General features: G+C 41.4%; 1 protein-coding gene across 2 annotated transcripts in view; it reads right to left on the bottom strand.

Moving 5' to 3' along the window:
- Positions 1 to 651: 651 nt before the first annotated feature.
- LOC122266279 (aminopeptidase N) overlaps positions 652 to 12,500 on the bottom strand; it is a 63,672-nt gene continuing 51,823 nt past the window's right edge. For both annotated transcript variants that reach the window (XM_086548528.1, XM_086548524.1), the window contains exons 2-18: positions 9,333 to 9,574; positions 8,827 to 9,135; positions 8,465 to 8,673; positions 8,186 to 8,341; positions 7,959 to 8,089; positions 7,470 to 7,647; positions 6,979 to 7,162; positions 6,611 to 6,767; positions 6,374 to 6,455; positions 6,077 to 6,260; positions 5,637 to 5,973; positions 5,190 to 5,332; positions 4,723 to 4,913; positions 3,594 to 3,764; positions 2,734 to 2,877; positions 2,253 to 2,325; positions 652 to 1,734 (exon numbers count right to left, since the gene is read on the bottom strand). In XM_086548528.1, coding sequence (XP_086404654.1) covers positions 1,564 to 1,734; positions 2,253 to 2,325; positions 2,734 to 2,877; positions 3,594 to 3,764; positions 4,723 to 4,913; positions 5,190 to 5,332; positions 5,637 to 5,973; positions 6,077 to 6,260; positions 6,374 to 6,455; positions 6,611 to 6,767; positions 6,979 to 7,162; positions 7,470 to 7,647; positions 7,959 to 8,089; positions 8,186 to 8,341; positions 8,465 to 8,673; positions 8,827 to 9,135; positions 9,333 to 9,554 — 3,042 coding nt within the window. In that variant the 5' untranslated portion in view covers positions 9,555 to 9,574 and the 3' untranslated portion in view covers positions 652 to 1,563. The remainder of the gene's footprint in view (positions 1,735 to 2,252; positions 2,326 to 2,733; positions 2,878 to 3,593; positions 3,765 to 4,722; positions 4,914 to 5,189; positions 5,333 to 5,636; positions 5,974 to 6,076; positions 6,261 to 6,373; positions 6,456 to 6,610; positions 6,768 to 6,978; positions 7,163 to 7,469; positions 7,648 to 7,958; positions 8,090 to 8,185; positions 8,342 to 8,464; positions 8,674 to 8,826; positions 9,136 to 9,332; positions 9,575 to 12,500) is intronic.

Raw genomic sequence — 12,500 nt, 5'->3', positions numbered from 1 at the left:
CTTTTTTTTCTCTCTCTCTCTTCTCTTTTCTCTCTTCTTCTCTCTCTCTCTCTCTCTCTCTCTCTCTCTCTCTCTCTCTCTCTCTCTCTCTCTCTTCTCTCTCTCTCTCTCTCTCTCTCTCTCTCTCTCTCTCTCTCTCTCTCTCTCTCTCTCTCTCTCTCTCTCTCTCTCTTCTCTCTCTCTCTCTCTCTCTCTCTCTCTCTCTCTCTCTCTCTCTCTCTCTCTCTCTCTCCATCTTTCTATCTATATCTCTGTGTTGGGCCTCTCTCTCTCTCTCTCTCGTTATCGTTATTCACTTGTTTACTTCATTGCGAGCCTCAATACCGGGTCTATCAATGGGATACAGTAACTATGAAATTATGATTTATGATAACAAATACTCCCTTTTCAAAACGTATCATACATTAGGTGTGAAATATACATATTAAAAAAGAAAGCGTCATAGTTTTTTTTCTGGTTCCCGTTAGATTCCAAAAGATTTAGATATATGAATGAAAAGGTGACTGGGATGGACAGCTTTTGTCAAGATGGATGGACGCTCTCACACACCCAGTCTTTTCAGTTTCACCTGATTTTAGACACGCTTGGTTTCTTGTTGTCAAGTAGATTTACTAGGCTTTATAACTTACTCGTAATAACGGTGGATCTCTATCTGTTTCTCCCTTTCTCTTTCTCTTTCTCTTTCTCTCTCTCTATCTATCTATCTATCTATCTCTCCCTCTCTCTCTCTCTCTCTCTCTCTCTCTCTCTCTCTCTCTCTCTCTCTCTCTCTCTCTCTCTCTCTCTCTCTCTCTCTCTCTCTCTCTCTCTCTCTCTCTCTCTCTCTCTCTCTCTCGAAAATGAAATTATATTTCATATTCAAAGAGAAAATGATATGTATACAATCATTCGCATTGTCCTTGACAATAAATATGCTGCAAACCTTTGATAATGAAATGATGGAGTATATGTTGCAATGTTGACGTTCAACTCCGACCTGCAACCTACAGGTTTTCTGGGGTTGTCGCCCAAAGCCCACATGGAGAGTCACAAAGATGTATGGAATGAAAAATATAAAAGTATCGGTGTTTTCACATGACTTTGAAGTGTCACTGTACTGTCACCATAGCTACAATACTCTTGTCTTACCGACTGCGTAACACCTATAAAATCCAACATTAAGTAAATCGTTAAGTACGTTACATGGTCATTCATTTCTTGCGATTGTCATGCCTTTAAATGTCCATGCCAAGACAGACTGAGTCACCAGACATGAAGAGAGTTACTTAATATTCATATTAAAAATATATGAGTCGAGTGGGTGCTTTAAGCATTGGCACTGGAAGGAAAAGGAAAACTTGGTAGGATAACAATGGCTTAAGAAAACGGTTCTATATACAAGGACAAAACTGAACGTAAATGCATTAATGTTGATCTTCCAAGAGAATAATCTCCAGATTGATGTAGGGAAGCAGACACTTGAATACCAACCATTCTGTTAAGTACATATAGATGCGATACACATCCCCCGACAAGCTTATTAACAATCTCGAATCCGTATCAAAATGTGATCTGTCGCTAGGCCTATGCCGTGCTGAGCTTCGTCGCGTAACCGTTCGCATCCAACCACTTAACGATGACGTCATAATTGGTCTTCATCCAGGCGATGTTGTTCTTCGTGCGCTCGATCACCTGTTCGACTGTTCGCGACGCCGAGCCCAGGTGGTCCTCGTGTTCTTTGCGGAAGTGCTCCACCTGCGGAGGGAAAACGGCCTTCACACCATCTGCTCTCGTTTCCTGTGACCTTTGCAGTTTATGTCCTCACTTGCTATTGTGATTAATAGTGTGATCAAATATTTCAGTAGAATGTGAATTCGTTCTCAAAATATGTTAAACGAATGTTAGGTTATAGTGATGTTTTTTTTTTTACAATGAACTTTTTGTTTCTATATCATAGATATCAGCATCTGTATAGTTTATATCACATTATTATATGATATTTGATGACAAAAATACGAATGACATACACATGAAACAACATATTATGTTTTCATAATACATGAAAGACAGAAGTGTAATATTCGAATTACCACCATTAATAAGCCAAAAATTTTGTACATATTCAGTGATAATACCAATCATGTCAAAACGGCAAAATACTGTAAAATGGCGTAAGGGAGAAGACAGAGAACGAGTCCTGAAATATGCACATGCAATCATGTATGGAAATTAACCCTTTTTACACACAACTAAAAAGAGAAATTAATTATCACCTCCTTCAGGTGCTGCTCCGTGTTGAAGCCGCCAGTCGCATACTTAATGAAGTGGGGTTTCGCCTTGCCATAACTGGAGACACAAGATATGATTACACGTTGTATCATGTTCTCTTTTACAGAAATGCAACAAGCGAGACTGTATTTCTGAACATGTAGTCTATTCCTATGAGCATAAATATACAGTCTATGCTTGGATACATAGGATATTCACATTAATACAATCCTATGTGTGATTACATTAGTGAACAGCTTCCAAAGTGCTTTTAAACTGCCACGTCTATCACACTTGAAGCATCTGTATACTTATGGTTGATTACAGAAAGTGCATAGTGTGCCTACAGTACATTTACATTTATCAAACAAGCAAAATGAAAAAAATATATATATGGATAATACGAATGAATCATCAGTTATCCTTCAACACATTACTTTTTATAAAAGGCCTTTAACTGCAGAAAATAATGGCAACAATACATACAATTCATATATTTTGTCCCATTCATTTTGAAGATAGTTCCAGGCGAGAGGGCGACCCACCACGTTCTTGGCCACGGCGCCGAAGACACGGTAGGCGTCCTGCTTCCTGATGCCCGAGTCGGAGGTAAAGGCCATCTCGAGGTACCTGTGGGTAGGAACGGATGAATTATCTTACGAAGGTCATCATTTTTCTTTTTATTATTAATTTTCATTGTTATTTTACATTATTATCATCAGGGATTGTCCTTTATCTTTCGGCTGTATGATTGAAATAAGAGAGAAGAAAAGGAATTCCCGCATTGTGAGATTACGTGTTCAGTTCTGGAAATAGTTGAGTGTTATTTTGTTTACCTTCCCTTTCATGATTAATACTGATAATTATATTCGGAAGGAAGGACATAAAGATTTGATTTATTTCAGCGTAATAGGTCTAAAGAAAAACTTCTGCAACAGAAAGAATATATATATATATATATATATATATATATATATATATATATATATATATATATATATATATATATATCAGGACCCTCCTCCCTCCTAAAAAATAAAAAATAATAATAATAGTGATAATATTAATAATAATAATTATAACAATAATAATCATAACAATGATAATAATATTAGTAATACTAATAGTAATACTACGACTACTACTACTAATAATAATAATGATGATGATGATGATGATGATGATGATGATGATGATAATTATGATGATAGATAGATAGATAAAAAGATTTTTAAAAATACGGCATGACAAAGATAAGATCCTTAACACCCGTCTCGTAAATTTGAGTTAATCTTAGTGTACAGCCGTCAGTGAAAGAGAGAGAGGAAAAAACACATTACTCTTACCTGGACAAGATCCATATTTCATTGGTGCATCCCAGAGCAGAAAGGAGTCTCGACTTTTCGGCTCCTACGTTAGACTTGAGATATTTATGCCAAGCGAAGTCCCACTCGGCTTCCCCGCCCTCGGCGATGGCGCGGCAGTAAACCGTCGACTTGAGGTTGGGCGAAATAATGCTGAAATTCAGAATCAGTTTGTCATAGATGCATTGATATATCGCGAGTGTAGGTATGGGTATGTAACTACATATTCCTACACATGCGTACACATACCGTGCTGCCCCTAAGGAATGTGTGATGAATGTTTGACGCCATGACGGCTCTTTTTACATCAATGGAATCTCGGCCAGTTTGGCTGCAGGTTTACGCATCTTTACCTAGACTTTTGCATGACTTACACACTGTTCTGTTAACTTTTTTTTCAAATCAAATCAAATAATACGTTTACATACAAATATATATATATATGTATATATGCATGTGTATGTATGTGTATATAAAAAAAATATATATATATACATATATATATATATATATATATATATATATATATATATATATATATATATGTATATATATATATATATATATATATATATATATATATATATATTGAATAACAACACTGTATGCTATGAGATTTGCTGGATATATATTTTTTTAATTCTTTTTCTAACACATTGATTAAGATTTCTAGTTGAATGAACCCATCCTCGCCCTCACCTGCCCATACTTGCAATAACGGCCTATGAGGTGTTTATTTGCAGTCGGAAGTTTTTGGGTGTATATGTATGTACATGTATGTATATGTATATGTATATGTGGATGTGCATGTGCATGGGAATATGTATGTGTATATGCCTGTGTATGTGTATGTGTATGTGCATGTTTATGTGCTTGTGTATGTGTCTGTATCTGCATCTGTGCGTGTACGTTTCTGCGTGCGTGTTTGTGACTATGGTAAAATATGATAGAGAAATCCACAATGGAAGTAGTGAAAAAACACAATAGTTTCGAAATCCTCTTGGATATCATCCACAGACAAAAAAAAACTCTACGCTAGGTTCCTTTTCTCCGTCCTTTGACCTATTCCGCAGTGTCCTGCTTCCCATGCATTTGCCCCCCCCCCCCCTACCTGTCGTTCTTCGGATTGGCCATCCAGGTTCGATAGAGAGCGGAGGCGCTGTCGAGGCAGTGCTGGTGGCCCAAGAGACACGCCCACGACAGGGCCTTCGTCCGCTTGTACTGGTCGAGCAGAGGGTCGTCGGGACTGTCCTCGAAGCCCACGGACTCGTACAGCGGCACCAAGATGTCCAGCAGGTAGCTCTGAGGAAACAGAAATGAAGGTGGGGCTTTTATATCTTCCATATTTCATCCATTCATCCATGTTCCCGTGGGATAGTTCTATAGGGAGAGTTTTTTTCTGTTGTTAATTATTCATCAGTTTTGTGACATTCTCCTTAAACGATTTTGAGTAAGCTGTGGCGTAAATGGGTTAGCGACCTCTATCTTTATATCATTTGCATATATATTTAATGATTGCACTCACAACGCTGTGTCACATAAAGCATATGTACATAAGTAATCCTGCCGTTGACTTACCCTGAGCGAGCCGTAGCCACCCGCTCGCACAAACATGCTCCTGAGGTAGCCCAAGTTGTTGATGGCAGCAGCCAGAGGCACATACTCTGTCTCCTTTGCCAGGTAAGTATAGACGCTTAGAGCGGTCTCGTACGTGATTTGACCTGAAATTTAGATTGATGTATGCATACATATAAATATATAAATTTATCTATATACGCATATGTGTGTGTTTGTACAAGTTATGTATTATACATAACGTCAGAATAAAAAATGGAGGAAAACGATTGCGTATTAACATGTAATTACATAAATAAAAACTATAAATATGTGGTGAGTAAAATCGTATATTGCACACTGTTGTTAGTGGTATGCATGCAGCGGAATTTCCGTATAAAGGGAAAGTCACATACACTGTAAAATCTCCAGTGAGAATGATATCAGTTATGATAATCTGCACCACCTTACCGGCTTTAGCGAGATTCATGGCGTCATCAATAATCTGTGCTCTGTTGATGGTGCTGATGACCTCGTGGTCGTTTCTCAACTGCCGGATGAGCAGGTTCCAGTTGTGGTCGTCGTAGTTGACTCTGTAGTAGCCCGTCTCCTGCAGGTTGAAGATGACCCACTGGTCCTTCGGGGGGAGGGACGGGAGGGTGATCTGCTCCTCCGAGTCCTTCATCCACACCATGGCCTGAGTCTGGTTGAAGTCGGCCTCGCCCTCGGTCGTGTACGTCAGGGGAACCCACCACTTGTAGTCATGGGTGTCGGTGGAGTTTTCACTCCTCACCAAGAGAAAACGTTCCTGAAATAAAAGTTGCACAGTATATATAAATTAAATTCACACAGAACAGAATCTTCAAGGCTTATTCTAAGAACGTAAGATAGAGCAAGGACTATCGCCTCACCTGCGATATGACTGCGGAGGTGCCGTCGGGGTTCCTTGCCACCTTGATGACCGGGTATCCCATCTGCAGCGTCCAGGTGTCCATGATCATCTTCACGGTCAGGTCTGGGGGCAGCGTCCCGTCCTGGTGCGCCACAATGGTCAGATATTCCCACAAGTCGTCCTGTTCCGCGGTACTATATTTGCTACATGGAATAAGCGCACGTGTGAATAACACTAAAATCTGCTTTCGAAATAGGTGTTGTTTTTTCCTGCATTTTAGATCAAGCTGTCGCTTCCCTATTAAAGAAATACTCACAAAGCGTCGAGGTAGTTGCTTAGGCCTCTTCTGAAGGTGACCTCGGTGAGGAAGTGGTTCATCATGCGAATTATAGATGCACCTGCAATCAGAAGAAGAAAAAGTCTTTTCGATCTCTTCTTTTTATCACTGTACAAGACTGTGTTATCTTTGGAGTTATACGAATACACAACAATTTACAGCACCGCATATTACAGATTTGCAAAACATGAACATCCTAAAAAAACAACAGCTCACCTTTGCCATAAGAAATCCTATCAAATATCTGCCCGATTTCGTCCGGATGTCCAACAGGGATGCTAATCGGGTGCGAAGACTCGAGGCAGTCCAGCCCGAAGACTTCCTGCACTTCACGCAACACGAACTGCTCCATCACCTGCCACTTGGGCTCAACCTGGAGAGAGGAGGTTGCATTTTGTTAATTATGTAACTGTATGGTATAGTTTCCTATGATATATGGGATGATATCCATACTGACGGATAAGAAAATCACCTTCACACGATAAGAAATGATATCATCCAAGAGTATCATTATCAACACAACTCTCATCATGTAATGCCAAACAATAAATACGCGTTCTAGTTACGAATACAAATACACTTACGTGGTTGATGCCAATGTACTCGACATAAGAAGCAAATCCCTCGTTGAGCCAGAGATCGGTCCACCAGCTCGGAGTGACGATGTTGCCAAACCACTGATGAGCCAACTCGTGAGCCACCACGGCCACCACGTACTGTTTGTTGGAAGCCGCTGACACCACCGGGTCGTAGAGCATCGCTGTTTCTCTGTTGAGTTCAGTAAAGTGAAATAAATGTTGTGTTAATCACAGCAGTTCTGTTGTCTTTTTGATTCATCTGTACTTCGAATATTGATAATCCTGTGCGGTATCTCTCCCCTTCTTTCTATCCCTATTTCGTATATTTGTTTCAATCGCGCTTTGTAAACAGTTTTAAAGCTACACCATCGAAAATCATTTTACTTTTATCCGTAAAATGGCAATGACAAATGTTCCGGTCGCGACAGAATTAAATTTACTCGAAATAACGCTCATTAGCAAACTCAGCGCAATGCAGTGGACCGCACTATTCCAACCTGTACGTAATGAGCCCCCAGTTTTCCATCGCCCCGGCAGAGAAGTCCGGGATGGCGATCATGTCCTGCTTGGGCAGCGGGTAGGGCACGCTGAAGTACTTCTCGAAGTGGTTCAGGATCAGAGGACCCACTTGGCCGGCGTACTCCGCCTGCTGGATCGCCGATTCCCTTGCCCAGACTGCGGGGAGACGAGGGTCGGGATAGAGATACTTTGAAGATTAAATTCATAACGGGCTTTAAATACTAATAGGATTAGGTATATAATATGATTTAAATACTAATATGATTTGATATATTTAACATGTTTTTGATACTTTCGGTTACTTATGAACACTCTTGAGAATGGAAGTACAGAAAAATATTTTGTGTGGATTAACATGTACTCATATATTTTATATTATGTGTGTGTGTGTATGTGTGTGTGTGTCCGTGTGTCCACTGTGCTAATCAATAATCTTGAGAAGTGTACAATTTCCTCTCGAAACTTACCTCGGAAGAAGGTGTTTTCATTGGCTCGAGATTTCAAGTTGGCAAAGTCTGATACCACGAAAGCGACCAGATAAGTGGACATCGGGACACTTCTGTCGTAATGGTCCCAAACCCATCCCTCCTGATTTTCACTGAGGATAAAAAAATATATATATATGCTCGTTACAATCTACAGGCCCGCAAATATTCATCTAAAGATAGATCGTCCATCTTCACAGATTACTTACACTGGGAGAGTCTCCTTGATCGGCATATTCGAGATCGAGGACATGTTTTCCTCCCTGGCCAGGAAGACCTCGAACGTCGCCTTCATCTCCGGCTCGTCGAAGCAAGGGAAGGCGCGGCGGGCGTCCGTGGCTTGGAACTGGGTCACGGCCAACATTCTGTCGAGTTGAAGACGTGGAAGGAGTAAGGAACACGCTGTACAAGTCATCCCCTTGCCTGGGAGATAAGAAATCGATTCTAAAGAAATTCACAAGTGCTCGAGTTCAGGCCGCGTAACTCACTTGTCGCTTCCGTCTTCGTCCTTGTAGGTGGACCTGTAAAACCCGCGCAGCTGGTCGTTGAGGTACCCGAGGAACTCCATGGACAGGAGGTACTTCTTGCCCTTCTCCAGCTGCTGCCCCAGGTGGGCGATGTAGAACTGGCGGTCGTGGTCGTACTGGTGCATCTTTATCCTTATACTTGGACCCACCTGGTCTCCAGAGGCCGCTACCTGGAACGGGATTGAGTGTTTTGTTTTTAATCAAATATATTAAATGTGTTTATGGGCGCATCCTTACAGGTCCGAATTTCTTTGACTTCTTTGCTTGAGTTTTACTCATCATTGGTCATTTCTCTGAAGAAGAAAAACGTGAAACAGACTTACTGTTACAGTGTCATTATGAGTAATGATGTCAGCGATGTGAAGCGTGATGTTGGACGTTGGTTCCAAAACTTCCAATTCCAACTCCATGTAACCGAGGATGCTGAAGTTACCGTTGATGAAGGGCTGAAGTTTGACCAGATAATGAAGCGGCCGCAGGGAGGTGGGCAGCCGCACGTCCAAGGCCTGTGTGGTTGGCGCTGCTGCTGCTGAGGTTGTGGGGCGCTGGGCTTCGGGTCTGAGGCTCTCGGGGGTCGTCGGGGCGCCGGAGGGCCTTCTCGTCGGCGCCGGCAACGACTTGTGAAGCGGGACCTGGGTAGCAGGGCAAAGGAGGGGTTTATCGAGGTCGTCATGATAGTTCATTTTAGAAGAATCAAATAAACTAATAAAACCACCAACCTCATGCCCATCATCACACACACATCGAAATACGAGACCGTTCACCAGCCTTGCGAAAACAACCACCTCGTTCCCCGCCTCACGCCCCGAGGAACCGGAAAGCGACTCACCACGGGCTTCTGAAGAACGAGCGACTCCCGCTGTGAGTCCCGGATGTGCGGTGCGTAGTAGTAGACGAGTAGTCCCGTGGCGACCATCCCGCTGAGGAAGAAGACCCCGAGCAGAGCCGCCACGCAGCGACTCACGTAGCAGCCCTTCTTCTTGCCGAAGGAGATGACGTGGTCCGGGTGGCTGGTTTCCATGGCGAGGACCTCTCTGCTGGAGCCGCTCATGAGACTGTTGGCGGGGTTGTCTACGTGGGCGGAAAAGCAGTCATGGCGTTTATATAGCGTGTATTGTCTCATGAAGGAACATTGATAATGTACGATATCAGACAATGTATGATCTATTAATGCGCTACACTGTGTGTTTGTGAACCGTTCAATGTCTTATTACGTTTATTCATTGTATGATATTGTAATGGGAACTGATTACGGACAGACATATGAGTGAATCATGAACCTGTCATTAAATCTACTTACTGCCTCATTCTATGTTTGTGTATATACCTATTCTTGTGAACTTATGATAATCATTGTGTTAATGATGAGCAGAGAGAGAGAGAGAGAGAGAGAGAGAGAGAGGACGGGAGGGCTTGAGGAAGGGAGGGAGGGAGGGAGAGAGGGATAATTTGATACTTGAGACGAGTGTTTACATCTTAAAAGGATGAGGTAACATGGAGTGAGAGAGAGAGAGAGAGAGGGAGGGAGAAAGTATACAGAGAAAGATGATATGATGATGATGATGAAATAGAGAAAGAAAGTGTGTAGGTGTCTTTGTATATATATATATATATATATATATATATATATATATATATATATATATATATATGTGTGTGTGTGTGTGTGTGTGTGTGTGTGTGTGTGCGTGTGCGTGCGTGCGTGTGTATGTGTGCGTGCGTGCGTGTATATGTGTGCGTGCATGCGTGTATGTGTGTGTGTGTCTGTGTGTAAATATATATACAGTATGAACTGGAAAGACAGACGCAGTAGAAAAATAACAATATCTGATGAAACAATATCTTGTACCGTTGACATACTGATCGCTCGAATCGTACAAAACACGAATCGTACAAAATCGTAAACATCTTGTCAATAAAGGATTCGATTCCCTTCCACCCGAAGCAGAGAAGGGAAAGGACCATCGGCGGGGAATGGGTGAGGTGAGCGCGAGGAAACTGGCGGAAGTGAAAGGCGAAGTGACTGACATGAGGAGAGAAAAATAAGGACACATGTGCGAGGAAGCAGAGGAATATAGATGAGCCTGCAAGAGAAGGAGAGTGATTGCATGTAGGTGTGGATTTGTTTATGCATATATGAGAGTGAGAGAGAGAGAAGAGAGAGAAAGAGAGAGAGAGATACTGATGTGTATATATATGTGTATATGTATGTGTGTATATGTATATATATAGATAGATAGATATTGATAGATAGATATAGATATATGTGTTTATCTAAATGAGTGTATGTGCGTGTGTGTGAATGTATATTTATTCATCTAATTTAGACATACTGAATAGTTTCACGACTGCAGGGAATATCGTAGTCATCACTGCATTGCAGAATTACTTTGTATTTTCGCAATCTGCATACTCATAGCACCCCAGAGAATTGCTATTGCTAATCGTATTGCCGGGGCTAAATTGGCACTTCTCAGTTATCAAAATGTCTGCATTTATCTGAAGCATTTTCAAATATGCGATGCAAGATGCTTTAATGCCAGTTCATGAATTTGTAGAATATGTAGATATAGATATGAATTTACCAAGGCAATGAGATTGTTTGTTTTTTTAATGGAGTAAGCGTCATTCATTTAACTAAACTTATTGCACACAGACGATCTTGGCTGGCATGTCCTTTCAAGTCCCTTAGCAATACACAAAGTAAGAGGAAATATCTTGCCATGCAATATTGCAACTGCGGAAGATCTGCACTCTGATACTTTGATGTTGATACTATCATATGGTTAGATTGTGTCATATTTCAGGTCCATATTGCTATTGCAATAGAATTTCACAAGAAGTTTTATTGTATTGCCAGTTACCTAATCAATAAGTTTTTGTATTTCCAATAATACGTGATTGTCAAATACATTCTGCACCTGCATATTTATTTCCTCTCACCTTGAACTTTGAACCTTATCATGACCTTCGGGTTTGAATATTCAAAAATCATTCTGCAAGTAGTAAGGGCATTTTAAATCCTAAGATATGTTGATGTTCCGCTGTAGGAATCTTGGAGGTGTCGTCCCCCGGTTGTGTGATATCCCAAGGGACGCTGATCACAAAATATAGTAAATGAACAAACAATTTCCGTAATGAAGGAATATCTATGAAAACTACGAATATGTGTGGATTTAGGATTGGTAGGTAGAGGCATATAGTATATATATTAGTTGTATGATTTTGAGAGATAGTGGATGAGAGCGTGTGGAGAGTGAGTGTGTTTGTTATATATTAGATATATTTATTTGTACAGTTACTAGAAGTGTTTGTTAGAGATGTTATATTTGATATATTAACGAGTATAACTTTTGTATCGAGTTTATAGAGAGAGTACTTTTTAAGAGATAGTAACTATATATATATATTTAGTGACTGTGTAGATAGTTGATATGAGTGTGTGATTGAGATAAGATTTGTGAGTGGTGTTAGTGTGAGTGTGGGGGGGGGGGGGGGGGTGGGGGGTGGTGGGGGGGGGGGGGGTGGGGGGGTGGGGGTGTGGGGGTGAGGGGGAGTGGAGTGGGTGTGTTGAGTGAGTGGTGTGTAGTTTGAGGGAGTGAGGTTTAGACGTGGATAGTGTGTGTGGGAGGTGCTGTTAGAGTATGATGAGTTTGTGATGTGAATGAGAGTTGTTTGTGAGTTTCCCTTGCTTTGTGTGTGAGTTTAGAGAGTGAGTGAGTGTGTGTGTTAGAGTGTGAGTCGGGTGGTGATGAGTGAGTGTATTTGTCGTGTTATGAGAGTTATGTTTTAGTGTGATGTTTTATTGATTGTGTGTAGTGAGGTGGGGGGGGGGGGGGTGGGGGGGGGGGGTGGTGGGGGGTGTGGGGGGTGGGAGAGTGTGAGTGTGAGGTGATGTGTGTGATGAGTAGGTGAGAAGTGCTGTGTGTTTAGTTTGTAGAGAGGGTTAGTGTAGTGAGATGGAGGTGAACATGAGATAGATGAGTGTGGTGTGTGT

This window comes from Penaeus japonicus, unplaced genomic scaffold (genome assembly GCF_977035675.1).
Source record: "Penaeus japonicus unplaced genomic scaffold, GWHDUDI00000001_assembly GWHDUDI00000002, whole genome shotgun sequence".
NCBI lineage: Eukaryota > Metazoa > Arthropoda > Malacostraca > Decapoda > Penaeidae > Penaeus > Penaeus japonicus.
This window is presented reverse-complemented; position numbering and strand designations above follow the sequence as displayed.